The sequence below is a fragment of the Triplophysa rosa genome, linkage group LG20 (genome assembly GCF_024868665.1).
Source record: "Triplophysa rosa linkage group LG20, Trosa_1v2, whole genome shotgun sequence".
Lineage (NCBI taxonomy): Eukaryota > Metazoa > Chordata > Actinopteri > Cypriniformes > Nemacheilidae > Triplophysa > Triplophysa rosa.
Genome location: NC_079909.1, coordinates 14,859,868 through 14,886,913, shown reverse-complemented (window position 1 = coordinate 14,886,913; position 27,046 = coordinate 14,859,868). Strand labels below are relative to the sequence as shown.

General features: G+C 41.1%; 1 protein-coding gene across 2 annotated transcripts in view; it reads left to right on the top strand.

Annotated features, from left to right (window-relative positions):
* The window catches only part of arhgef10la (Rho guanine nucleotide exchange factor (GEF) 10-like a), a 120,897-nt gene that overhangs the window by 30,804 nt on the left and 63,047 nt on the right, over window positions 1-27,046 (top strand). For both annotated transcript variants that reach the window (XM_057361671.1, XM_057361672.1), the window contains 5 exons: window positions 8,323-8,493; window positions 12,154-12,299; window positions 12,979-13,151; window positions 18,197-18,312; window positions 19,152-19,279. In XM_057361671.1, coding sequence (XP_057217654.1) covers window positions 8,323-8,493; window positions 12,154-12,299; window positions 12,979-13,151; window positions 18,197-18,312; window positions 19,152-19,279 — 734 coding nt within the window. The remainder of the gene's footprint in view (window positions 1-8,322; window positions 8,494-12,153; window positions 12,300-12,978; window positions 13,152-18,196; window positions 18,313-19,151; window positions 19,280-27,046) is intronic.

Here is a 27,046-nt window from a genome sequence, read left to right as displayed (position 1 = left end):
GAAGAACACAAAATAAGATATTTTAAAGAATGTTGGTAACTGAACAATGGTGGTACACATTCTCATCTATTGGATGGACACGAAACCAATGCAAGTTAATGGGTACTACCGTTGTTCAGTTACCAACACTTTTCAAAATATCTTATTTTGTGGTCTGCAGAAGAAAGTCCTACAGGATTAAAATGACAAGAAGGTGAGTAAATGATGACAGATTTTTTATTTTGGGGTGAACTATCCCTTTAAGAGGCATCAAGGAACGCTATCGTAATTGCAACTGTTGAGTTGTGCTTTTGTTTTTGCAAAAAAGGGTTTGTGAATGATTGCTGTTTTACGGCACAACTGTAATAATGACTCCTGTTAGAGTCACATGCTCGCATCTAAAAAAAAATGGGTCAGACTAGCGTCTCACGTTCTAGTGTTGAGTGGGTGTGAGGGTTCCAGCTTTAAATGGATGCTAATATCGCTATAGTACATCACAATGGCTAATGTGTTCTCTGTGTGGTGAGGTGCACTCATTACACTGTGCCATTAGCTTCCTCAAATGATTGTGTGTGTTCTTGTTTACTCGATTTCATTTGCTTCCTTTCTACTTTCTCACTCATTGCCTTTTAACTCATTTCCTCACATTTTCTCATTATCACTTTCTTTCTCGCCATCACCAAACCCCTTCTGTCTCGTGCCCTCTCTGTTTCTCTCTTTTCATTTCAAACAACTTTATTGGCAGGATTGTTTCATAAAAATTATTGCCAAAGCGTCCATAAACACAATGAACAGAGACAGGAAATGAAATAATGTGGCAGTTATGGTAATAATGATAAACATTACACACAATGAAATAAAATATATATATTTTTAGAAGAAAACAGCGTGAGCCCTTCATAAACCTGCGAAGGAGAGGGTGCTGCCCTATAGATGTGCCATCGATCCCGACATGGCAAGCAGCGATAGCTGCTAAATAGATCTTAATAGTGGAAAAGTACATTCCTTTAGCTATTAAGTCCTGCAAAAAGCATAAAATATCAGCAACAGAGCACTGATATGATATCAATCCGTGCCCATCACACCACTCCTCAAACACGTGCCACTTACAGTCATACAGAGACCGCGTATAGTGGAAATAACACGAGAGGGAAGCCCCAATGTGTTTAAGTCTTCCCTCTCATGGGCCAGGCCCAGAGAGCCACCCTGTCCGGGTGGGGGTGGTAGATTTCCCTGTTTGCCTGGGACAAGAGGTCCGCGCGTAGCGGGAGGGGCTGAGCATACAGCAGAGGAGAAATCTCCGCCATCCATGGTACTTTAGGCCACCTGGGTGCTATCAGGATAAGAGACAAGTTCTGATCTCTCACCCTGGCCAGGGTAGGCAGTATCAGGCAGAGAGGAGGGAATGCATAGAGCAGCACTTGTGGCCACGGGTGGGCCAGTGCATCCACTCCGAGGGGTGTGTCCTCTTCCCGTAGCGAGAAGAACATAGGACAATGGGCGTTTTCGTGCGAGGCGAAGAGATCTGCAACCGCCTGGCTGTATCTCTGCCACAGGAGGCCCACTACCTGAGGGTGGAGACGCCAATCTCCATAGAGTGGATTCCCCCTTGATAGAAGGTCCGCTCCCCTGTTCAGAATGCCCGGAACATGGGTGGCTCGTACGGACAGAAAATGTCGCCTGCACCATACCAACAGCTTGTGAGCCAGTGCATGAAGCTTGGAGGAATGCATGCCCCCTTGGCGATTTATATATGCTACTGCAGTGGTGTTGTCGCAGCGTATCAGCACATGATGTCCCTGCAGGTGGGGCAAAAAATGTCTCAGAGCCTTCCACACAGAGTGGAGCTCCAAATAGTTTATATGGGCTAAGTGAAGAGTGTTTGGCCACACACCATTCACTGTTCTGCCCTCTTGTGTGGCTCCCCATCCCGTTAAAGACGCAACCGTCGTAACCACTTTCCACAACATGATCGCTCCTAGAGGAGTTCCATGAGCAAAAAACTCCGCCTTCCTCCAGTGGCGCAGCGCTGGTTAAGCAAGTGCGCGTCACTGTTATGGCGCGACTGAGATCGCCCAAGGGGCTGAGGTGCTGTAAAAGGACCCACTTCATATAAGCCCTCATTTTCAGAAGGCCCAGAATCAAAACTTGAATTGCCGATGCCATGAGACCCTGTAATTTGAGACATGCGTGATACTGCACCCATGCTCCTTCCTTGAATTGTGAGAGAGAATTCATGAAGGAGACGATGCACTCCCGCGATAAATGGGCATGCATTGTCACTGAATTCAGCTCTAGACCCAGAAAACCGTGATCTGGCTCGGAGAGAAGTTGCTTTTGCTCTCGTTCACTCTGAAGCCGAGAGAGGTGATGTGAGCGATCACATGGCGTGTGTCTTCCATCACTTTCTCCCTGGAATCGGCCATGCCGGCTATCAGTCAATTGTCTATACACTGCGTTCCAAATTATTATGCAAATTGGATTTAAGTGTCGTAAACATTTAATTTTATATTGTTCAATTAAACTTATGGATGGTATTGTGTCTCAGTGCTCTTTGGATCACTGAAATCAATCTCAGACACCTGTGATAAGTAGTTTGCCAGGTGAGCCCAATTAAAGGAAAACTACTTAAGAAGGACGTTCCACATTATTAAGCAGGCCACAGGTTTCAAGCAATATGGGAAAGAAAAAGGATCTGTCTGCTGCCGAAAAGCGTCAAATAGTGCAATGTCTTGGACAAGGTATGAAAACATTAGATATTTCACGAAAACTTAAGCGAGATCATCGTACTGTGAAGAGATTTGTGGCTGATTCAGAGCACAGAAGGGTTCGTGCAGATAAAGGCAGAATGAGGAAGGTTTCTTCCAGACAAATTCATCGGATTAAGAGAGCAGCTGCAAAAATGCCATTGCAAAGCAGCAAACAGGTATTTGAAGCTGCTGGTGCCTCGGGAGTCCCGAAAACCTCAAGGTGTAGGATCCTCCAGATGCTTGCAGTTGTGCATAAACCTACTATTCGGCCACCCCTAACCAATGCTCACAAGCAGAAACGGTTGCAGTGGGCCCACACATACATGAAGACTAATTTTCAAACAGTCTTGTTTACTGATGAGTGCCGTGCAACCCTGGATGGTCCAGATGGATGGAGTAGTGGATGGTTGGTGGATGGCCACCATGTCCCAACAACGCTGCGACGTCAGCAAGGAGGTGGCGGAGTCATGTTTTGGGCTGGAATCATGGGGAGACAGCTGGTGGGCCCCTTTAGGGTCCCTGAAGGTGTGAAAATGAACTCTGCAAGGTATGTAGAGTTTCTGACTGAGCACTTTCTTCCATGGTACAAAAAGAAGAACCATGCCTTCCGTAGCAAAATCATCTTCATGCATGACAATGCACCATCTCATGCTGCAAAGAATACCTCTGTGTCATTGGCTGCTATGGGCATAAAAGGAGAGAAACTCATGGTGTGGCCACCATCCTCCCCTGACCTCAACCCTATTGAGAACCTTTGGAGCATCCTCAAGCGAAAGATCTATGATGGTGGGAGGCAGTTAGCATCAAAACAGCAGCTCTGGGAGGCTATTCTGACATCCTGCAAAGAAATTCAATCAGAAACTATCCAAAAACTCACAAGTTCAATGGATGCAAGAATTGTGAAGGTGATATCAAAGAAGGGGTCCTATGTTAACATGTAACTTGCCCTGTTAGGATGTTTTTGATTGAAATAGCTTTTGATTTCAGTAAATATGACCTCCTAATGCTGCAAATTCAACAAATGACCATTTTCAGTTTTTTACAACCTATGAAATGTTTTCAAACTCTGTTGTGCATAATAATTTGGAACAGTGCATTTTGAGTTTTTCATTTTTTAAATAAATACTGTTGTCAGTGGGAGGTTTGTTCAATAAAATTCCAAATGTACCCTAACTGTTGATTACTTGAAAATTATACTGACTGTCATTTGCATCGACAAATTAGGAAAACCAGAGAAAGATATCATTTGCATAATAATTTGGAACGCAGTGTATATGTGAGGGTTCTTAGACCCGCTATTCTGAGCGAAGCCAGCCTCTACTCCGCACACAGACAGAACACTCTCGGGCTCAGAGCGAGCCCGAAGGGCAGAACTGTGAATTCGTAACACACGCCCTGGTAGGCGAAACAAAGACATTTCCTGTGCGGAGGATATATGTTTATGAGGAAAAAAGCATCTTTCAGATCGATTGATGTGAACAAGTCGTTTTGATGAATTGAATGAGAGAGAGGGCTGTGCGTCAACATTCTGAAATTGTATGTCCTTATATGTTTGTTCAACACTCTGAGGTCCAGAACAGGACAAAGGGAGCCGCCTTTTTTGGGACTAGGAAATAACGAGAATAAAACCCCTGGTTGTACAGATGCGAGGGTATCACCCGTACCGCCCCCTTCTCGAGAAGGGAGGAAATCTCATCTTTCAGAACGTGAGCGGAGCTCTCTTCCGTGTGAGAAGAGAGGATTCCGCTGAAGCGCAGGTTTTTTTTGGCAAACTGGAGCCTGTAGCCCGTCATAACGGCGCGAATAACCCATTCGGGGGCTGACACAGACTGCCAAGCTGTCACATGAGTGCTGAGAGCACCCACGCGCGCTGGAGAGCTACACAGAGCTTCCGGCCCAACCGGACTGCTCATTCGTGATGCAATGGTGCCATCTTGCCGATAGACTGGCAGCGACATGCGGGACGTCCAAGAAACGCCTGCGCAGAGCAGAGCGTTCACTCTCGGTGTTTGGTATTGTTCTTGATTTTTTTATTTTTGAAACACACAGCGGGGCCGAAGCCTTTATTGAGTGTATGAGGGGTGATTTGTGCAAACTGTGAAGAGGCTTTGGTTGAGCACTTTTCGACAATGGCAGGGCACTGATTTTCCATCCAGCTCTGGAACAGGGAGCTGGGGAGCGGGATTGTGTATGGGGTACACCTGAACTTGTGGTGTGTGAGGGTGGATACCCAAACACGGAAAAAGGGGCCCTTAGGTTGAGAACTTTCCCATCTTGTGTAAAGGGGGAAGAAAATTCAAACTTACGTCCAATGGGTTGTGCAGCCGCACCGCTAACTGGAGGAACTTGGATGGATGGGATGGTGTCCTCGTCCTCCGAGCCATCGAGCAAAGAGGGATCTTTATCCTCACCCGAGCCGGCAGGCTCACCATGAAATGACGAAACAACCGGGTAGGATATCGTAGCGTAAACCCTCTTCGGCCTGGTCGGCCCAACTGAGAGATGGCAGACTCCGGGAGGCCCCCAGATCTGACCCGCTATCGACCGCTTCAGCATCCGAGTCGCACTGTTCATCGGTACCCTGGGTAGAGGCAATCTTAAGGCGGCGCCTGAGAAGCCTCTTAGGCAGGGCGAGGCAATGGCTGCAGTTTTCTGGCAGCGAAAGTGCTTCTTCGGCGTGCTTAAACCCCATACACACGACGCAATAGGGATGGGTATCCCTTGAGGCGATAAGGGAGCCGCAGGCGGCAGGGCATGCACACGACTGCAGTTCCGATGGGGAGCAGATCATTTATCCATGCGGACCGTAGAAACAGGCGGTCAGCCTGGTAATTGAAAAGGTTGCAAGCGTGGGTGGCAAGCCGACCAATTGAAGATAAATAGCAACCAACCGTAAAATCCTGACAACACGCCTGGCGAAGGCTGATCGGAGATATGTCCTTCTGTAGGCCAAGTGAAGTCAGACAAGCACAGTAAAGCTGAGGAGCAAAGAGGTCGCGAGAAGCGAATGTCAACTGAGGAAAGGTAGTGCATGCAGTAGCCTTTATGCATTAGGTGAGGGGGCGGGTCCTTACCTGGCATAGGGCTCGCGCTCCTGTCTGTCTAGCCAGACTTGGTGCAGTTGGATGCTTCTACAGAGGTCAGGTATGGTATGATTTATACCATAGTAAATTTAATTACAGTAATCTAAACGAGATAAGACAAACAAGTGAATGATCTGTTCAAACTGTTAGAAAGAAGAGATTTGATTTTTGATAAACGGCCTAAGTGGAAGAAGCTCGATTTGATCACTGCACTAATTTCACTAAATTCTATTGAAGAAATGCAATATAATATACACAACTTTGTCTTCATAGGTGTATAAAGACTTCACATAATAAAGCGTTATGTTTTTATTACCTTAGAATGAGCTATTTCTATCTACATACAGCTTTGGTCCACTTGCATGGAATTCATCATGTTGTTTCTACAGTAGCCCAGGGCTCTAGAGTGCGACCAATTTGGTCGCACATGCGACCTAATTTCTCAATGGTGCGACTAAAAAAAATCTGAGGTCGCACCGGTGCGACCAGCCGTTCAAGGGAAAAAAAGTCTCTGCGAAAGTCTCCATGTGGTTCAACAACAGACACATTAGGCCCATATCGTGGTCTAAAACCAATCAGAGATAGTGAAGGGTGGACCCCCCTCTGATTGGCCCTGGTCCAGATATTCCTGTACGTGTGTGTACATTTGAAAATGCTGTGCTGCAGTCGGACAGAGAGGTGAGGAGCCTAGGCCCGTCAGATAAACAGAGTGGATGTAGCCGCGGATGATGAGAGAAGATGAAAAGAACGATTGACAACTTTTTTGTTAAGAATGTTAAGTTAAGGCCTGATCCGTCCGAAAATCATAACCAATGCTCTGACACGCTAGACTGCGACTAAATGGTCTCATTTTGCGACAAATTTTCCTGCCAGTGCGACAAGTTATTCTTAATGGTCGCACCGGTGCGACTGTCAAACTGATCAATATATAATTTTTGCGTATTATAAATTTAATACGCAGAAATGTTATATTGCGCAAACTGCGCATTCAGTCACTCATTTTCGTCTCCCCTCCTTCAACCATTCACTTATCTATCAGTGCCCCGCCCCCAAAGATGTAATTCGCGGGTTACGGGTAAGAGGCGAAGGACCCGAAAGAGCAGACGAGTGAAGCGCTCAATCTTGCAACTTAAATAAATATGCAGAATACAAGAATTCCCCCTGCTAAGGTACAAAACAGCAAAGATAACGAAATGTGTTGCAAGTATTGTATGCATGTTAAGCTAATGCAGGAAACACGTGTTTAAACTTTAAGCACTAAACTATTGTATAAAGATCTCTAACAATACTGCAAAGCATACAAAACGTTATACATCACGCTAAATACTATTTATTTGTGAGTCGCTATTGATAGAAGCCAAACGTGTATCAATGCAGCTTTCATGAAGAATAATCACTAAAAGCCTTCAGGTCTCGCGGGTTTTTGAGATGCGCGCGCCCAGAGAGTCAGAGAAAAAAAACCACTAACTGATATTAAAGGAATTGTGTTCTCTTATAGGAGTCGTACACAACAAATAAAGGAAGAAAGTAGCTTTAAGAAAGATGTGCTTTAAATATGGTAAAGTGTTGAAAGAGAGTTTACATATAAAATAAAAATAATTCAATCATAAACAATGATTTCTATTCATTTCTAATTGATTTATTAATGTATTAAACACATTTTAATTAAGTTTTAGTGACTTTTTTCTTACCTCACCCCACGACTCTGGTGCTATCAAATTAAGGGCTGGTGCCACCAACTGAATAACTTGGTAGCACCAGTGCCACCTCTCTCAAGTGTTAGTCTAGAGCCCTGCTTTCTTGTAGAATTGTGCTTCAAATAAAGAACTTTATGTTGACCAGATTGTTAGTTAATCGTTTACAAGTCAATATTGCCTATATGGACAGCGATTTAAAAAAAAGTGAACTTGTAAAACTGCGGTGTTAAATGCGATGCGGTCGAAAATTTGGGTGCACCTAACTTTTGTGCTGGTGCACCTAAGAAAAAAGTTAGGCGCACCAGTGCAACCAGTGCAAAAAGTTAGTCTAGAACCCTGTAGCCCTAAACGGACAAACTGCTCTACCAAAGGATATAACATATTTACGAAATGTGCTCTGTAAAGAAGCAAAAACCTGACGACATCTTAGTCCTGTGTCAGCCACTGTAGTGCTTCGAAAGGGAGGGGTGGAGTTAGCCGTTGGTTGCAGTTCGCAACCACACCACTAGATGCCGCTAAATTTCATACACTGGAAATGTAAAGTTCAAATACATACGATTTCAAAAGAATTTATCAAGATGAACATTATACGTGTTAACGTGATATTAGTCTGATGAAATTGCTTTCTGTTGCTAAAGTTATCTGTGTAAAGCTACATGCAGTAATTCAACACTGTTGCCATGGTACAGTAATATTAGATTAAATATGAGATTGTTAGATGTACAGTATATAAATCATTACTCTGAATCCAGATGCATGAGATTTCTACCCCAGTAACACCTGCATTTGATCTCTCTCACTCTCTCTCTGAAGGACATGCTGAAGAACACCCCCGCTGGTCATGTAGACAGGCTGCCCCTACAATTGGCTCTGACTGAATTGGAGACCCTCGCTGAGAAACTGAATGAGCAGAAAAGGGTGGCTGATCAGATCACTGAGACGCAACAGCTCGCTCGCTGTGTCAGTGACCGCACGCTCAGCAAGGTGAGTAAAGCACACACACACAGATATTCACACATTGATTGCGTGCTACTCTTGCTGTGATGTCATCACAACAGCGTGAGTCCTAAACAAAAGCATTGCATTGGTTAGATACTCATACTGCCATGTATCAGCATTGTAATTTTGGGTCTCAGTCATGAAGTGTGACCACTTACATTGGCTGTCTGACAAAGAACCAATAGGAGCACAGCAATGGATAACGTGTTAAAATGTTAATGTTAAGATAAGTATTGTGTCCCCTTCACATAATGATTGTACTAATTAAGCTACCTTAAAGGGAAAGTTCACCCAAAAACAAAAATTTTGTCATCATTTACTCACCCTCGAGTTGTTCCAAAACTGTGTAAATTTCTTTATATGAAGACAGAATTTTTTATTTTTTGAGTGAACTGTTCCTTTAAGGATTCTGAGAATGAGATGTCCACCGGTTCCCTCTATTACCCAACTACGACAGGCTTTAGACAGCCTGACGTCTTTAACATCTTCAAGGCAAACCATTGGCAACATTAGCGCCAGGGCTTGCTGAGGTTTGTGCGCTGCCATTTTAATTTCACGTGTCAATGAAAATGGCCACAACGTTTTGCATCATTAAATTATGCCATGTTTCTACAGAGTCCTTAGAGATGTGTATTGTACAGTCATAAAAGAAAGATGATGTCACTGGGGTCATATAGTACAATTTGTACTATAGCAACAACCAGCAACAACCGTGAGTGACAGGAAAACGCAGTGTTCACCCGATTTATCTAGAAAAACCTGGAGATTAGCTGACCCTGAAAATAACCATCCCCATCTCCTGCTCTCCCTGATTTGGATTTTATAATCAGCAGCAACGATGGGCCATTACCACACCTATGGCACTGCCTGAATACATGACAGGGGTGTTTCTCCTCCATTAGCAGGCTCATATCATAACCCAGCTGCTGCAAATCTGAACAAATGTATTTCTGAAGAAGAGGAATTACGGAGCAAATGAGACACTTAATTGGAAAGTTTAAGATGCTAGTCTCTTACTTTTTCTTTTTATCCGTCTATTGCTGTGTCTCGCGCCTTTATCCACTGCTGTCATTTCTCTCTCTCTCTCTCTCTCTCTCTCTCTCTCTCTCTTCTCTGTTGTGATGGATTCTTTCTTCTGTGCTATGTTTGCATTTACTTTTCTTCTGTAATTTCTGTAGTATATGTACAGTAGTATGTGTGCTTGGCACAGAATGGTAATTAGGCAGTATTTTATGTTGCACACAGCATGCCATGCATTGTTCCATAATGCAGTACAAAGTATACCCTTTTAATTCATGTGTGAATGAATAAACAGTTAAAATTTGGCTCAAAAGCTTTTTTATTTTGAATCTAGTATGTGATTTGAGGTTACAGTGCAGTTTTCTATTGTTTTGTTTTCCATGGTATTATTTTAAATGAGCTTTCATTTTATAATTTTAGTTTCCTTTTTATTATTTTAAACGACCTTTTGTTTTATATTTTCATGTTTTTTGTGTTTATCTTCATGTTGTTTTTCGTTTAATTTTTAGCTATTTGGTTATATGCTTTTGTCATTTTATTTATTTTTATGTTGCTGTTTAAATTGAATTTGTATTTCAGTTTTATTTTAAATTTATTTTCAGTTAAAACCCTAGTGACTCAGTGGCTTTAACGTATTCCCGTTTATTGCTGACAATATTTCAAATTTACATTTAGTTTGTTTTTCAGTTAATGTACAGGCACATATATTCTTCGATTGATTGAAGTAACAGAAATGCTTTAAATGTTTTAGTTCTAGTAAACTATAATAACCTTGATACAGTGCACTGCATACTAAGCAGTATAGCCATGTTTTTAGTTCTCTCGTCCACTGTTTTTTTCCAAGTTTGATTATTTTACTAAAACATGAAAAAATGAATGACAGAAAAGAGGGAGAGATAGAATTGAATCTGTGTTTGTCTGGATTCAGCCCTGTGTCCCTGTGCTCTTGGGCACTACCAGCAAGAGCTTTGACAATACCGCTGTTTTCTGTTTCAGGCCGTCCACAGTGTTTCGTTTGGTGCAGCGAGAGAGCTGAATTCCAATGTGAACGAGTCAGTTCCATTACACCATAAAAATAAAATGAAATATTCATCCCCCGTCTCAAACTATCCAAGTTATATAGATAGCCTGTGCACCGTATTATATAGTCTCCATCTAAGACTGCGGTATCTACCTGTCTCTCTTCAACACGCACATCACATACACCTCTGTCTCTCTCTCGTTCTCTCTCTCTGTCTTACACACTCACACCCTCCAGACGCTGAAAGCCTACCCATCCCTTGCTCACGTTGCCTTTGCATCCTCCGGGGGGCGCTGGTAGGCCTACTATAAAAACAATGAGTCTGGAGAAAGCGTCGTGACTGACTGAAGGTCTAATTTTTCCATGCATTTCAACAAAGGCCAAGCGGCGCTGCCAATTCCCCCTGGATGCAGCGACTCATTTCGTGTGATGCGTTGTTGCGGCGAGGCTACAGAAGCAGATGCATTATTTATAAAACTACTCTCCTGACTGATCAAACACCAGCACGTAATATTTGTTTGAGCCGCTGGACTTTGGGCAATGCTGCAGCGATGTTGCTCGTGTATTATTGCTAATGTAATGAGGATGAACTATGGGAGCATCTCGTAACTCAAAACATGTTTTTTTGAAATTGTCCTGTAGACATTGAGAATAGGTATAGAGTTTAGAATATTTGAGTGAGTTGTATGTCTGTACAGTATGTGAGTGTATATATATGTGGTATGGATTTGGAGGTTCGCTTTTCATCCTAATAGCTTTAAATTCAACGTTCAACTTCACTAAAAAGCAAATTGAGGAGTAAAATTTATGTCCTCAACCTTCTCCACGACAAACATACCACTGAATCTTCTGATCTGAAACCTGTGATATTTTAAAGGTTCTGTTTGTAATTTTTGGGATGATCTATTGACAGAAATGCAATATAATATACATAACTATGTCTTCAGAGGTGTATAAAGACCTTACATAATAAAGTGTTTTTATTACTTTAGAATGAGTTATTTCTATCTACATACACCGCGGGTCCCCTTGTATGGAATCCGCCATGTTGTTTCTACAGTAGACCTAAACGGACAAACTGCTGTACAGAGTGTGTTTTGTAAATATGTTATCAGAAGAAGCTATAAAGAAGTAAAAAATTGACGGCATGTTAGTCCTGTGTCAGCCAATGTAGTGCTTCGAAAGGGTGGGGGGAGTGAGCCATTGGTTGCAATTCACAACCTCACCACTAGATAATAATAAGCATTTATTTGTCATTGCATCGAAATACAACGGAATTCCAGGCAACTCAGCAGTGCTATATAAATAAATATACACACATTAATGCAGTATGTTAAAACACTCTCTATTGAGGAGCGGTAGAAGGTCGCCAGAAGCTGTGGACACAGATGGTTTTTCTTTAGGACTCGAAGGAAGTGCAGATGCTGCTGTGCCTTTTTAACAACAGCAGTGGTGTTTGTAGTCCAGGAGAGAGCTGCCGCTAAATTTCACACACTGGACCTTTACGTGTCCTATTTGCAACACCATAAACTCTAAGAAAGTGTATAGCCATGTAATTGGTAGGCTTTATTTTGTAATAAGCATATACACTGTGTTTTCCTCAGCTGCTGAACTCGGAGCAGAGCTCTCTGATCCTGTGCGAGACCCTGATTGAGACTGTGTATGGCGAACGCGGACAGGTCCTCAAGTCGAAGGAGAGGAAAGTTTTTCTCTTCGGTGACATGCTCATCTGCGCCAACATCAATGTCAAGTAGGCTACGTTTCTGGGACAAGGTTGATGATCTTTATCTGCATCCATCCATCCCTCCTGACAGATTACTGCCCCTCGGACAGTCTAAATACAGACTAGAGCTAAAGTATTACAGAAATATATTACAGTGATGTTACACAAATATGGTGCAGGAAACTTGCAGGGCATGTGTCAAACAGGCCTTCATTATTTGGAAATACATAGCAGGGGTTTTTAGCTGCTGAAATGGGAATTATCACCAAAAACACAGGAATGAAGGCCTCCTGTGGATCATTGAAATAGATTACCTATGACAGCACCATTGATCACATCTAACAGTACAAAAGGTAAACAGCGAAGCTAAAAAGTTTGCGCCGGTGCCCAGTCTCAAGGCAGACTAGTCATTTTATTGAAGCACAGTAGGCTGCTGTTTCTCTAAAGCGGGCCGGCGTGCCCTTTAGAAGGCCTTAACAAGGTGATTTGAATGCTTATCTTGTATTACAAGAATACATTTATAGAAACGCTAATGCGCTCCTAACAATTGAGGCTCCAGATCTCCACAGTGTACCCTCAGTCGGATCCTTTTTTTTCTTTTATGACTTTGCCAAAGCATTCTTTTCTGTCAAGTGCATCTTAGAATATCATGTGAGATGACACTTGTGAGGGAGTGTGGTCATGTTTGTCCTCTTGCCACCACCAGGGGTCCTCCTGACATCAGCAGTCTGGTACCAGTGGGGCCCAAGTACACCATGAAATGGAGGTCCCCCTTGTCGCAGGTTCAGGTAGTCGAGGTTGGCCAAGAAGGCTCCCAAAGCAAGGACGCGCTTTACCAACTCGGAGGCATCAAGCGTCCTGGTGGTTCTTCAGGAGCAGGTAACAGCGACCCTTATTATTATTTCCTTTGTAATTTGAAATTTCCAAACAATCAGAGAACATGGAAGTGTTAATCATTCTTGATCATTTTCTCATGAGCAGTGCACCTTTTCATGGCCTCCGCAGATGGGGTTGTCTCGGTAGAGATAGAGAGGATCAACAAACGCATGCTCTGAGCAATCTTATTTCACTGTCTGCTAGACCACAAACATATCCAGCGTGCTGCATTAGACTATAGTCAGATTACTTCCCCCCCCAATTCCATTCGGAACGGGCGATCAGAATCAGGCTTGAACCTTTTTACATACCATTATTATTTTTGAGTTTGACGACAGAGGAGGAAAAGAACAATTGTGGGGAACTAAGATAAATTTGCTGACAGAGCACCAGAGGTATAAAGTGTTATCAGGATGTGAAGGTTTTTGCTGGTTAAGGCTTTTGCTTTCCAGCTGAAATATTAATGGTGTTGTCTCTAGAACATCTATGTTGTATTGTGCACACAGGGGAGGCTGGAAATTAGATGACAGAAGATGTTTAATGTTGGGGTCTAGCCGACAGCTCACAGGCGAGTTTTCAAAAAGTATCTTAAATCTCTTTGTCTCTCATTGGGACTGAGGCGCTAAAAACTGAATGTAGGTTGCGTGCTTGTAATACTGTATTACGGTCACTCTGAACTTACTTTAAAAATCATTTTTCTGGGCATTTTTGACAGTTCCCTTTAAAGGGATAGTTTTACCAAAAATGAAAATTCTTTCATTATTTACTCACCCTCTTGTCATTTCAGAGCTGTATGACTTCTTTCTTCTGCAGAACACAAAAGAAGATATTTTAAAGAATGTTGGTAAACAAACAACGGCGGTACCCATTGACTTGCACTGGTTTTGCAAGGTTTTGGTACCTTAGGGTACCTTTGTTCGATTACCAATATTCTTTCAAATATCTTCTTTTAAGTTCTGCGGAAGAAAGTCATAAACATTCTGATGTAAAGAATCTTTGGAATTTAGTATCTATATATTTTAGTAGTATCTACTTAAAATCTCCTCTTTTTTTAAGCACTTCAGGTTAAAATGACCCTACAGCACAGCTCCAATGGTTGTTTTCCCCATGACGTCCCCTAGGTTGTCTTTGGACTGTCTCTTCTTCTGATGGTTACCCCATCAGCACTGTTCTGCTTCCTCTCTGCTTGTTGTTCTTGCCCTCACTAGCCTTCTCTTTCCCTCGCTGTATTCAATGACCCGTTTGAGCTGTTAGCACACACTTCTGGTTATGTAACACTAAGCCGCCACTTTAATCATCATTTTCCAGACACCTTCGCTGTAGTCTGTTCCGCTGTCTCTGAATCCCTTCCTTCTCCCGTCTCCGGCTATTTATAGCGCTATCCCGACATTGCTTTGGCTGGCCCCGCGTCACATCTCTCCTCCCTTGTGATGTCACTCCATGGGGTTTCTCGCCCAAATCATATCCTATGCTCCCCCAGCTTACCTCAAAATGGACTCATTTTTCATCTCCCGCAGGCCCCAGTGCCCTAATTTATTGATGGAATAGGCCAGCCTTCCGGCAAGCACCAGGCCCTCTGCTGCTGCCGCTATAAAGCAGTATAAAGATGTAAAGTTCCCTTTTTCTGTCATGCCCTCCACTGGGCTTTTGCTGTTGTCATCTCAATGTGGTCTCACTGGGTATTGTTACAGACGACGCACAGTTGTCTGTATTTATTTAAAAGAAACACTAGTAGTGCAATGACATTTAAAAATGTTTTGTGCTGAAATTTCACAGGTTTATAACCGGGGTTATAATGTGTGTGGTTCTTTTGCATCTGTTTAAAATTGAATAACAATGTTATTAAAGATTCATTAAAATATAAATGAATTTGATGATAGGTTGATAGTTGATGAATGATAGTTTTTTGATGAGTTTTTTTATCTAATGGACTTTCTATTTATCTCTATATTATTATAATCTATGGACTTTCTATATATCTCTATATTATTATTATTATTATTATTATTTTTAATATTATCATGAATTCTTTTGGCCACATAATTGTACAATCACCCTAATTTGAAGATAGTATAATATTAACTAAATTCACGGGTGTTCTAAACAAAGGCTGATTTGTTTTTGTCTTTGGCCCCCTGCGTGCATAATTTTTTATCTATTTTCTATTCACACAGTCGCTAAAAAAACAATGTGCCAAACGGATCGCTGCCTAAAATTGAACATGTAAAGCACTTTGACTTTGAAGTCGGTTCAGAAGAACAAAAATTTGAATGAAGAATCCAACGTTTAGCTGTCCCTCTGGCAAGGGCTTTGTTGACTTTGGGCTTTGGATGCCTGTCTCGTGCCTGCATAGGCCTCCGCTGGCGGTCGCCCAGCGTGTGTTTGCGCACAGATGACGACGTGCGCGAGAGAGCCAACTGAAAATGTTAGATTACCGTGCCGCAGTGTGAAAACCCGGTACGGATTTGTCTGGATTACAAGTCAGCACATTCACCTGGGGCCAAGGCGGGCCACAAGCCCACGGACCTGTAGGCCTGCCTGAGGCCTCGCCACGGTAACCGGGAGAGCGGGCGGAGTCTGCCAGCATGTGCTGCTGTGGCTCACTGTGCCTTTTTTATTCAAATGTGTCTGCTATTGATCAAGCTGTGCCAGTGACAGATGTCTCTGTGGCAGTGCGTGTTGAGGATCCTATTAAATTTCTAAAGGTTAGAGGGAGAGTTGTAGAAGGGAGGCGACTTGAAAACAAGATAGACAATGTGAGCCAGGAAGACAGATACAGACAGGTGTCGAGAGAGAGAGAGATGGAGACAAATGGTATGTCAGGGGCAGAATGGTATACAGATAGAGAGAACAAGTTCTTCCTGTGGCAGCACGTGAGGCTGGAATGTACAGTAAATGATATTGCAGTAGATTTTTGAACATGTATTTATTAATAATTTGATCATTTAGCTTCTGTATTCTGATGATCTCTCCAAACCAACATTTGTCAATACAATAGTAAACAAACAGAACAAATGATGCCATTTACAGATTATGAGCAATATAAACATTTGTAAATGAGTGAATGCTGCTTTATTTTAGGAACGTGCTGTTTGACTCTGTGTTGCAGTTGTTTAACAATCGCAGATAATTGTTTTTCTTTTTGCTAAAAACTTTTTGAAAGCTCTCTTTACCTGTTGCTTTTAACCAAGTGTATACTTTGAATGCATTGTTTAAAAATGCATAAATGTAATTGTAAACCACAAGCGGGTTTGAAGAGGCACTGAAGTGGATCTCAACCTTTTTGACCTATTCCTTTTTTGGCATTTTTTTAAACAGAGCATTTTTTAGAGCTTGGCATAACTAGAAAGATGTATAATTATAAAATAACCAAACATTAGGAAATATACAGTTTTAATTGATTAAGTCTATTTTAATGCTTATTTTAAATCACTCATGGAACCTTGTTGACGCCCCCTAGTGTGCCCTGGCCTCCTAGTTAGAAACACTGCACTAAAGTGATACTGAAATCTGATTGGCTGCCTTTTATAATGATAATTGGACAGCACATTTTTTATTTTTGATTAAAGATTATGAGGGCGCATGAATAAAAGAATGAAGTGCACAGATAATTCACTTATAATAAAAAACACTATAATAATCCATAAAAAAAAGATTTTTTACTTTTGATTTCATGCTGTTTTTAACATTACAGTATAGTATGCTATTGAGATTTGTATGGTATTAGGTAAACTGATTCACAGAAAACATGACTAGGTATGTTACATTTAAATGCATTTTTGAGGTTTAGCTCACGTACCATCTCGCCTGTATTCGACAAACCCTCCAGCAGCATGTGAAGGATTAGTCTGGGCTGGGGTTCAGCACCTCTCCGTTCCACACACAGGTCACCTGATTATGTCGAGGTGCTGAAAGGCCAGGCTGTCCTGCGGCTGGTATATCCTGCTCCAGGATTTAATATATACTCCTCATTCCTCAGCTTTCGGTCGGCCACATAGAGCCGATTCACCCCGACAATCGATTCTGCAGCCGGAGACCTAAGACAACAAAAAAAATGGAACGGGGATTCAAATCGATGGTACATTTAGTGTCTAATGAGACACCTGTATACGTTCCGTCACTCTCAAAGGGCTTCATATTTCCACATGGCTTAATTTTTAAACTCTGCTCCTTCTTCCTATAGCGAGAGCCGCTGTGCCTTCACAAACAATGGGTGATCGATTTATCCTCTCTATTGATTCGCTTTGTTAGTGGCGCTACTGGAGAGTATTGACAAATGAAAGTTTTGTCACATGCCCAAAGTATTTAAAAGTTAAGGCCCTTGATTTTGTTTGGATACATTTGCATTAGGAAAAGCTTTCAAGGGACGACTGAGCTAACAGAGCACGGCGGGTTTGTCTTTACTTTAAAGATTACAGAGGTTGGGTATCATTCTTAAATGCACTTTCTATGTCATTACAGAGCATTATACGGGTCGCGAATCGATAATTTGAAACGCAGGAGTGTGCAGGGTATCGGTAATGCTGAAGCGGTTATTTTATAGCCGAGTATATCCTGCTGTGTAACCGAGCCTTCCTGACTCAATTAGACATTTGAATGATTCAGCACCTTACAGGAAACCCATATCTTCAGAAATACCATCTCAGCTATCAAGACCCACCCTTAAAGGGATAGTTCATCCAAAAATGAGAAAAAAAAGGTCAGAATTTACTCACGCTCATGTAATTGCATACCTGTATAAATTACTTTGTTCCGATGAACACAAAGAAAGATATTTGGAAGAATGTTAGTCATTTTCAGTTCCGGGACATCACTTTTTCCGGAACTGAAAATTGCTAACATTCTTCCAAATATCTTTCTCTGTGTTCATTGGAACAAAGTAATTTATACAGGTTTGAAATAATTTTCAATTTTTTCAAATTTTTCATTTTTGGATGATCTATCCATTTAAGTGAGGGTGCCTCATGCATTGAAGTTCACGGATAATGCATCGTGTGAAATCCCAGTACTGTGTTTGATAAGTAATGCTGTTTTTGTTTGATTGACAGGAAGCATCATTTTGGGTCCGCCCCGTCTGTATCAGGAGCTCCAGGAGCTTCAACACGACCTGTCGGTGGTGGAACAGGTCACCCTGTTGGTGGGGACTTTACAGGGAACGTATCAGGTAAACACAGTTCACCATCACGCGTACATTCACGTACACGTGCACACACACACACACACACACACACACGCACACACACACACACACACACCAGCTGTGCAAATAAGATCAGTTGTGCCCTCGAATAAATGAGCTGAAAAATGAGCAGAATTCTAATTTGGCGCAAAAAAAAGCCCAACTGTGCAAAAATGATATAAAAAGAACAAAGTCGTCGGAAAGATCAAGGTAGAATATATTAAGCAACATAACAAAAGTGATATTAGTCGCATATGCTGGTGCCATCTGGGTAGGGAAGCCTTTTGGGTATAAGCGTTTTCAGCGCTATTAAATTGTGATCAAAGCTCAGCAACCAAAGAAGTTGATCATCAATTGATTATCACGGCAGGCGCTTGATAGTCGGATGACAACACGATCGGAGTTCAGATGGGAGATGGTTGTGAAAGGCATGTCTGGGCTGCGCTCGAATCAGGACAGCTCCCATGATGCCTCCACAGCCACTAAACCAGTGAAAAACAGCTAAGTTGGTTCCTGTGCCTCCAGAAGCAACATCAGAGCTTTTCTTGCCCGGTTTCCTGATCACAACCTGTCCTCGCTTCAAATGCTTCGTTCTATCCCACGATCCACTGAAAATTATGTGAAGCACATACCTGTAGGTGGAGGGAGAATTGTTCAGACCTCATTGATTTTTAGAGATGTAATAAGATGTTTGCTTTTGGAGGTGTGAATGATAATGATTTTCTGAAAGACGTAAACCCTTATAATTTCATCACTTGGTGGCCAAAATCACAACCACAATAATAATGTGAAATAACATTTAATGAATATGGCTGTGTTTGTAGAATCTGAACACCACACTAGCGCAGGACTGGTGTTTGGCACTACAGAGGCTTATCCGCATCAAAGAGGACCAGATCCAGAGTGCCAACAAATGCCGTTTACGATTGCAAGTCCCTGGCAGACCAGACAAGTAAGTTAACGGAGCAAAAAGCTTCTGAACTAATGCTTGGGATGTGTGAGGTTTGTATGTTTCACACAGTGGATGTGTTTTTTTTATAGAAATGTGCAGGAAAGAAGGGAGAATTTTTACAGACCTCATTGATTTTCGCAGTGAAAATAAAAGCTGAAAGTTTCAGAAATGTATTATGTGTGACAGCTTTTTCTAATCACAGTGACAGAGTACGTTCTTCTCTTGATTGATTACCTTATCTTTATGAATATATGCAGCAAAATATGCTGCAAATGACTTAAGAGATGAAAAGCTATTTTTTATGTCTCAAATGATGTGCGTATTCATTTTGTGTATGAATTGTGTATGAATGTATGAACGGTAGTACTGTCTCAAGTGGAAGACATTTATTACTGTACTGTATGGAAGGTTGTGCCAACTCCTGTAGGATTATGTATACATTTAAAAACAACACCTTAAAAAATGGTGTTTTAAAGGTCCAGTGTAGTCTTTTTGCAGGATCAATTGACAGAAATGCATGTATAATATGCATGATGTGTATAAACAAACACCTTACTTAAAGGCGGAATAGATGATTTGGTAAGATGCTAACTGTAGCCTGCTAGCACTGAAATCATGATCCCACCCTCCGTGCGAATCGCCGTCCAAAGCCACGCCTCCTCCAAAACGCATGAACGTGCACAAACCTCTTGGATGAATTTCAATTAAATCATGTCTCATTCACCAGTGAGAACATGTTACAGTGCAAAGTAAATAGAGTTACTACAAGAGTGAAAACCGCTAACGTAAACAACAGCTTTAAAATGGGTACATTTACATTTAAAAATATGCATTTGGCTGATGCTTTTATCCAAAGCGACTTACATTGCATTATGCTACACATTTGTTTCCAAGTGTGTGCAATCCCCGGGATCAAACCCAGGACCTTGGCGTTGTTAGCACCACGCTCTAACCACTGAGCTACAGGAAAGCATTAGATGCAGAATAGTTCCCGTTAGACGCTGGATAACGATGTAATACATAAAGGTCCACTAACTACATAAGCAACATAATCAAAACCCATCAAAATCAAATCATACCATGTACCTACCTGTCCAGAAGTTACCATGGCATCATCTTGTAAACCCTTTGCTCCCAGCGTGGAAGAGCAACAACAATTATAATCATACCCATCAACACTCCTGTTTTGGCCAGGATTTTCCCATTTTTCACACCCATCTCCTGTTGAAACCTCCGGAACAAAATTGCTAACAGACCGAGGGCAATGATTGGGCTAATGTTTTTTGGTCCTACGCTTTTCACAGACGATATATAATTATAAAAATACTAATGTATCACTTTACTTATTGATTGCTATCAGGATGTTAAGAGACTTCCAACCAGCATGACAAAAACCGTTTCTGGACAGGATTGCCTACTCAGCCTTTAATGAAGCGTTGTGTTTTTATTACCTTAGAATGAGCTATTTCTATGTACTGTACATACACCGCGGGTCCCCTTGCATGGAATTCACCATGTTGTTTCTAAACAGACAAACTGCTACAGAGCATGTTTCATAAATACATTATCTCCTTCGGCAAAGTAGTGAAAACGTGACAACATCTTAGTTCTGTGTTTGCCACCGTAGTGCTTGAAAGAGAGGAGGGAATGAGCCGTTGGTTGCAATTCACAACCTCACCGCTAGATGCCACTAAAATCTACTCATTTCTCCTTTAAATTAATTAAAAAAACATATGTTATGGAATTTTAACCAAAGTTATTGTAGTTTTGGATTTAAAATTTAGTTTTAATTTAGTTTTTTATTTCAAATATATATATTTTTTATTATTTTTCTTACTCAGTTTTAGTTTAGCTTTAGCTTTCATTTAATTTTAGTTACATTTTAATTTAATCTATCAGTATGTTTTAGTTATTTCATTTCCATTTCAGTTGATACAACAAAAAGTAAAAGTAACATTCTGCAGACTTTCACATGGCTGTTGGATGACTTTATGTCACTCCTGAGGTTTGATTTTGTTGAAATTTAACAGACACTGGACTGGCCACAATACATCTAGAAATGTTCTTGATTTGAAATGAAAATTGCAGTAGTCTCTTAATTTTTTCCATGATGTAAATTAATTTAATATTACCCTGCGGTACATGAACAGTTAATCCTAGATGTTGTCATCTGCGATCGTGATGACTGCAAGCTGAGGCTACTCCCGCTTGCATTGTGATCTGTAAACCCTCGCTTCCAAATGAAATTTGTTATCCACCATTTTCATTTTAAAATTGTTTTTATATCCCTCCTTGGCATATTTAAGTCCCACTTGAATTCTCCTCGACGACAGAGTGTGTCCAAAATGTACCAAAAACAACTTCGGACAAGATTTTTACACTGACAGCTGCCATTGAAAGACGCTTGTCCGAGTTAGCAACAGTAACTAAGGGGGGGCGGGGCTTACCGATAGGTCAATTTGGTTTCCTGATATTGTAAACAGCCATTTTGCTGGGTGTTTTGCCACTCAAGGGAGCGTGTTTTACCCTCCAGTTAGTGTTACAGAACTAAAACAGGAAGTTTTTCTGGCCAGCGTTGAACAAGTGTTGTTTACATTGTCATTTTAATGTGTCATTTTGTGTTAAATAACTAAAAAGGACAAAACAAGGTTGAGTTTTGTTTTTAACAAAAAGTGTAGACTACAGTTATGATGTTCTTGTACAGAAGTATGTTACAACACTGCAGACATACATCGTCTTAAACAGGTTTTCCCGTGCGAAACTAAAACATAATGGCCGCTGACAAACATGTTAATGTTCATCTGCAAAAACGTTAAGATGATGGAGCAGCCCGGCGCCATGTTAATTTTCTCTAATGAAAGCGCATTACCCAGCTTTATTTGCGACGCCCCTTAAAAGCCGGCCCCTCGTCACCTTTAACCAAACTGAGCAGCAAATTACAAGCCTAATAGCACGACGGGAAATCATTAAGTGATCGTTCTCAGATTCGGGAGCTCAAGGATTGCCAGCGCTACGGTTACACGGCCCTTTCAGTCTGGGAAGTGCTACAATATAGCGTGGCATAGGGCTTATTCAATTCATTTAACTTAGAGCTTGGAGCTGATGTTTCCCATCCGGAGCACTTGTGTCATTTCTCTTTGACGCCTAGACAGGGCCTTTAATGTTCTCTTATTATGTCACATTAAGAGTCAGTGAATGTAAATGTGTCAGGGAGGAGGCGGTGCATTTTTCACAGTGCAATGCACCTGAATGTGCTTATCTTAATGATGCAGTGTGAGAGCGGAAACTTCACTCACATAAACGGCCGTGGAAGAGGAAATGAAGACGGATTAGTGGAGTGTGCAAAAGAAAAGAAGCAGGGATGATGAACTTTAAAGGGGTAGTACACCCCAAAAAATCATCATGTACATGATTAGCCTTCATGTCTTTAAAAACCATATTACTTTTTGGGCAACATGAGAGAGAGTAAATAAGAGCAGTTATTTTTGTTTTGTTATTTTTTGGGATTGTTTCATTCAGTTCTATTAAGAGATAGTTTACACAAAAATAAAAATTCACTCATTATTGACTCACCCTCTTGGTGTTTTAAGCCTATATGACTCCCTTCTACAGAACACAAAAAATATATATTTTGAAGACTGGTAACCGAACAACATTCACTTCTATTGCATAGACACAAAACCAATGCAAGTCAATGGGTACCGCAGTATTTTTCAAAATAGTTTCTCTTGTTTTCTGAAGAAGACAGAAAGTTAAACATGTTTGAAATGACAAGAGGGTGAGTATATAATGACAGAATTTTCATTTCTGTGTGAACTGTCCCTTTAAGGCAGACTTTATGCATAAACTCCCTTGTCCTATCTTGATCGTTTGTGTAAAAACTAAGACAAATGTAAAATCTGTAAAAATTCTAGTTTAGAGGAGCTACGAGGGTGTGATTTTCTGCCTCAGCTCGGGGTAGAGACTCAGCAGAACGTTTAATCTCTGTGATGCTTTCTCAACTTAATGTGACAGCCCAGCCGGTCCGAAGTGGTGCAGTCCTCCCAATATCGGTCAATCCCCACTCTTCAGACCTGCTCAGGTGGCTTGCGTTCTGCCGAACCCGCAGGAACAATCTGCTCGCTCAGATGTTCACCAGAAACCCCTGTCTCGTGTTTAGGTCATCAATGACACAAGGTGACAGATTGTGGTGGACTGAGTTGAGAGGACATGTGGTGGGGTGCTTGGGCATTGATGGTGGAATGGTGTCAGTCAGGGCCAAGTGTGGGCAACTAAATGAAGCAGCCCTGCAAGAGGGCAAGAAAGTGTCATGTGGACTTAAGGGTCAGTGAGAACGTGTCGAGTTGAGAATTAAAGTAGTTTCCACAGTCATAGCTGATAGAATAAAATAGAATATCTGTCATGTACATGTGCAAATTTCATTTCATTTCCAGATTTTGTTTTCCCATTCCACTGCGTTATTTCCTTTATTTGTTCTCATTTTCCAGTTTTCTCCTTTTGTCCTGATTGTTCCCTCCTCTCTCTCCGTCATTTCCAGATTTTTTTCCCTCTTTCTCAAGATTATTTCCTAATCTTCTTTCCTTTTGACCCAACATTTCTCAAAAAAAGATTTACAGATTTTGTTTCCCAATTCTTCCCAAGGCAAAAACTGTTGGTCAAGGAGAAAGAAAATAAAATAAGGAAAAAAGTTTAAGCTCCTCCCAGTTTCTTGTGATACTGTAGTTACACAAACACTTAAATCTCTCATCATTTTCCCCTTTTCCTTTTATTTCCCCCCCTTTCTCCCCATAATTTCCAGATTTATTTTCTTCTATGCACCCCGTAAACATTTTGAGGAAAAAGAAGATAATTCTTTTGAACAAACAAAAGTTAGCTTTAAGGCCACATTTCTTCCACTTTCTACACGCTCACAAATCCTCTCTTTCTCTCTATCCACACTTCTCTTTAACAAACACACACGCCTGTGGATGCAGAGAAAGAGAGACAGTCCCCAGCATGCCTCCCCTATTTTCTGTTTTTCACCTGCTGTTAGACTAGAAGCCTTTTCTAACATCAGACAACACCTCTCAGCATGCAGCAAATGGGACAGTGACATACGTGGAATTTCAAAATGCGTAGATTCAGGAAGCTGGATAATTAACATCACCCATTCAGACGCTACAAATCCCTGCGTGCGCCTACGTGTCTGGTATACATTGACAACAACATGGCAGTCTGATTGAGAATGAAAAATTAATATTGTATACACACAGATGGTGAAAAAGACGGGTTTGTTTTCTCTCGGTTTACGACATGTGTTTTAATACACTGTATTTAATCGTTTGTTTTTGTCACGTACAGTGTTGCCGAGTAGTTAACTACTAAAAGTACTGATGCTATACCAACTACGGAACTTTTTTTTGTGTGCAAGTAGTTATGGTGTTTTTTGTCACATTGTATTACATGCTGAAGGTCACCATGTTTTGACTCTTTATTAATGTTCCTATGTTTTGATTTTTTATTAATTAGGTGTTGTTTTGGGGTATTTTGAGTAATCTTGTTAACACTCTCCAGTTTTCTCGCAAACCCTCATTTTTACGGCTTAAATTAAATTATGCTTTTGACAGACGCTTTTATTTACATTGAATTACAATTCTTTCAGACCATATATATTTTTTAATCTGTATGTATTTTCCAAGGGGATTGAACCCATGCTTTGTTAACTGAGCTACATATATACATACCACTTCTGTCCTTCTGAAACCTTGTACTGTATCTCCATATTTCGTGATTTTATTTTTTTGCCATAAATCCTTATGCCTTAAAACCCTTTGTTTATCGCTGGGTTTTGCAAATATTTAAATCAAACGTATTAAGTGCTTGCCAATTTTGACAACACAATATTAAATCATTTCAAAAGCTACAGTGTTTCTTCCATTTCCTGAAAAGGAGAGAATTTGGATATCCGAGGTTTTGGAAGAACAACAATCTAAAAAGTTTTTTTTTGTCCCTTTGTAGTGTAGTTAAAGGGACAATTTACGCAGAAATAAAAATTTTGTCATCATTTACTCATTTATAAATCTGTATTTGAATAAAATAATGAATAAAAATGGATTTCCAGGACAGGTGAATCGATCTCGGTCTAATGCCCCCCATTATAAGTACAAATGCTCCGAATCTACTTCCTGGAGACCTTGATTTAGAGTCTCCCCCATCAGCACAGAGAAGCGCGGAGTATTTTGTGCTACATCCACTAGGCCATCTGTCCTGTCATTCTGCATTAGTGTCACACACATGCCACAGCACTGACCTGCAGCCATAAATCATCCTGTTTCTAGCTCTCGTTCTGCCCTCTCTGCCTGGGAGTTCACCACCTCTACTGTTTCTTCATTCAGCCTGCACATGCACACACCGACTTGCACACCCTCTCGCAACCACCCAGCTTTTCAATCAGCCAGCGGGTGGAACCCAGGGCCGCTCTGTTTATTGTGTTTCGTGGGTGCCCAGCTTTATCCCAGGAAACAAATTAAGCAAGGTGTGTACTTACTCTGCCTCCAACAACCTGCCCTCCTCCTATTTCACTGCTTTTTACTTTTTAAATCTTTGTGTGTGTGAAGCCTTTGTGCTGAGAGAGAGAAAAATATGAGTTGTTGGTTGCGCTTTCCATTTCGGGAAAGAGCCAGACATCACCTGAAATTTCACTTGGAATTCGCTTTCTTTATCTCTGAGTGTATTCGAAGGTTTCAGTTCATCCTTCCGTCTCTGTGTCTCTTTGCACTTCACACTTTCTCACTCCGCGTCTCTCTCCCCCGGGCTGGGAATGAATGCAGAGCATGTGGAGGCTGCCGGTATGACAGTAGCCAAGTCAGATGTCGTTGCATTCTCCAGTCAATTACCTTCTAATGATGTTTGAATGTGAATTGCCTTCCGTGTCCCTGAGCCTGTGCCGAGAGACCCTCTTTAGTGTTAGAAATAAAGTCAGAATATTATTACAAGTGTCGTGCGTGACACGGTGAAGGCCTGGACCGCTGTTTGGGAAGATAGACATCTATTATAATGACTTGCTGGTCTGTTTTCTTGTAAGTGAAGATTTTTAAAGTGAAGACTTTTTGGAGAATGTAAAGGAAAGTTTAAGCGTAAATAGTTTGGCAAATTTTTGTTTATTATTTCATATTAGTGCTGTCAGATCCATTTATTGTGATTCCAAAATAAATGTATATGTGTGTGGTGTGTATGTTTATTTATGTATGTATATATATACAAATACATACAAATATTTATGTAAATATACGAAGAGTTTATTTCAAAGAAGAGAACTTTGTTTTTTTTTATTTTTCAAAAATCATGTTTTTTATTTGTTATCATGTTTTAATGTGTTTTATTGTGTTAGTTAGCTGTATTTTTTTAGTTATTATGGCTTAAATCCAAACAAACCAACTGCAGTTCGATTGATATTAATAGGAATGCACAATACAAAAATACAAGTCGCTGGAATCAAATTCAAGACTCTGCTCCTGGCCTACAAGACCACCACTGATTTGGCAACCCCTTATCTTCACTCGCTAATGCAGACTTATGTAGACTCAATCCTGCTGCCGGTAGAAGCAGTATTTTAGGAAACGCTACACGGGGTCGTATTTGGGGAACGTTGTAAACGACCAGTGTGGTCGTATGAGTTGGAGGACTTGTTGATTATTACACACGGCACACTCGCATATATTATATAAAAAAAAATTCCAAAATTTATTTTAATATCAATTAATCGCGATCGATTTGACAGCGCAATGT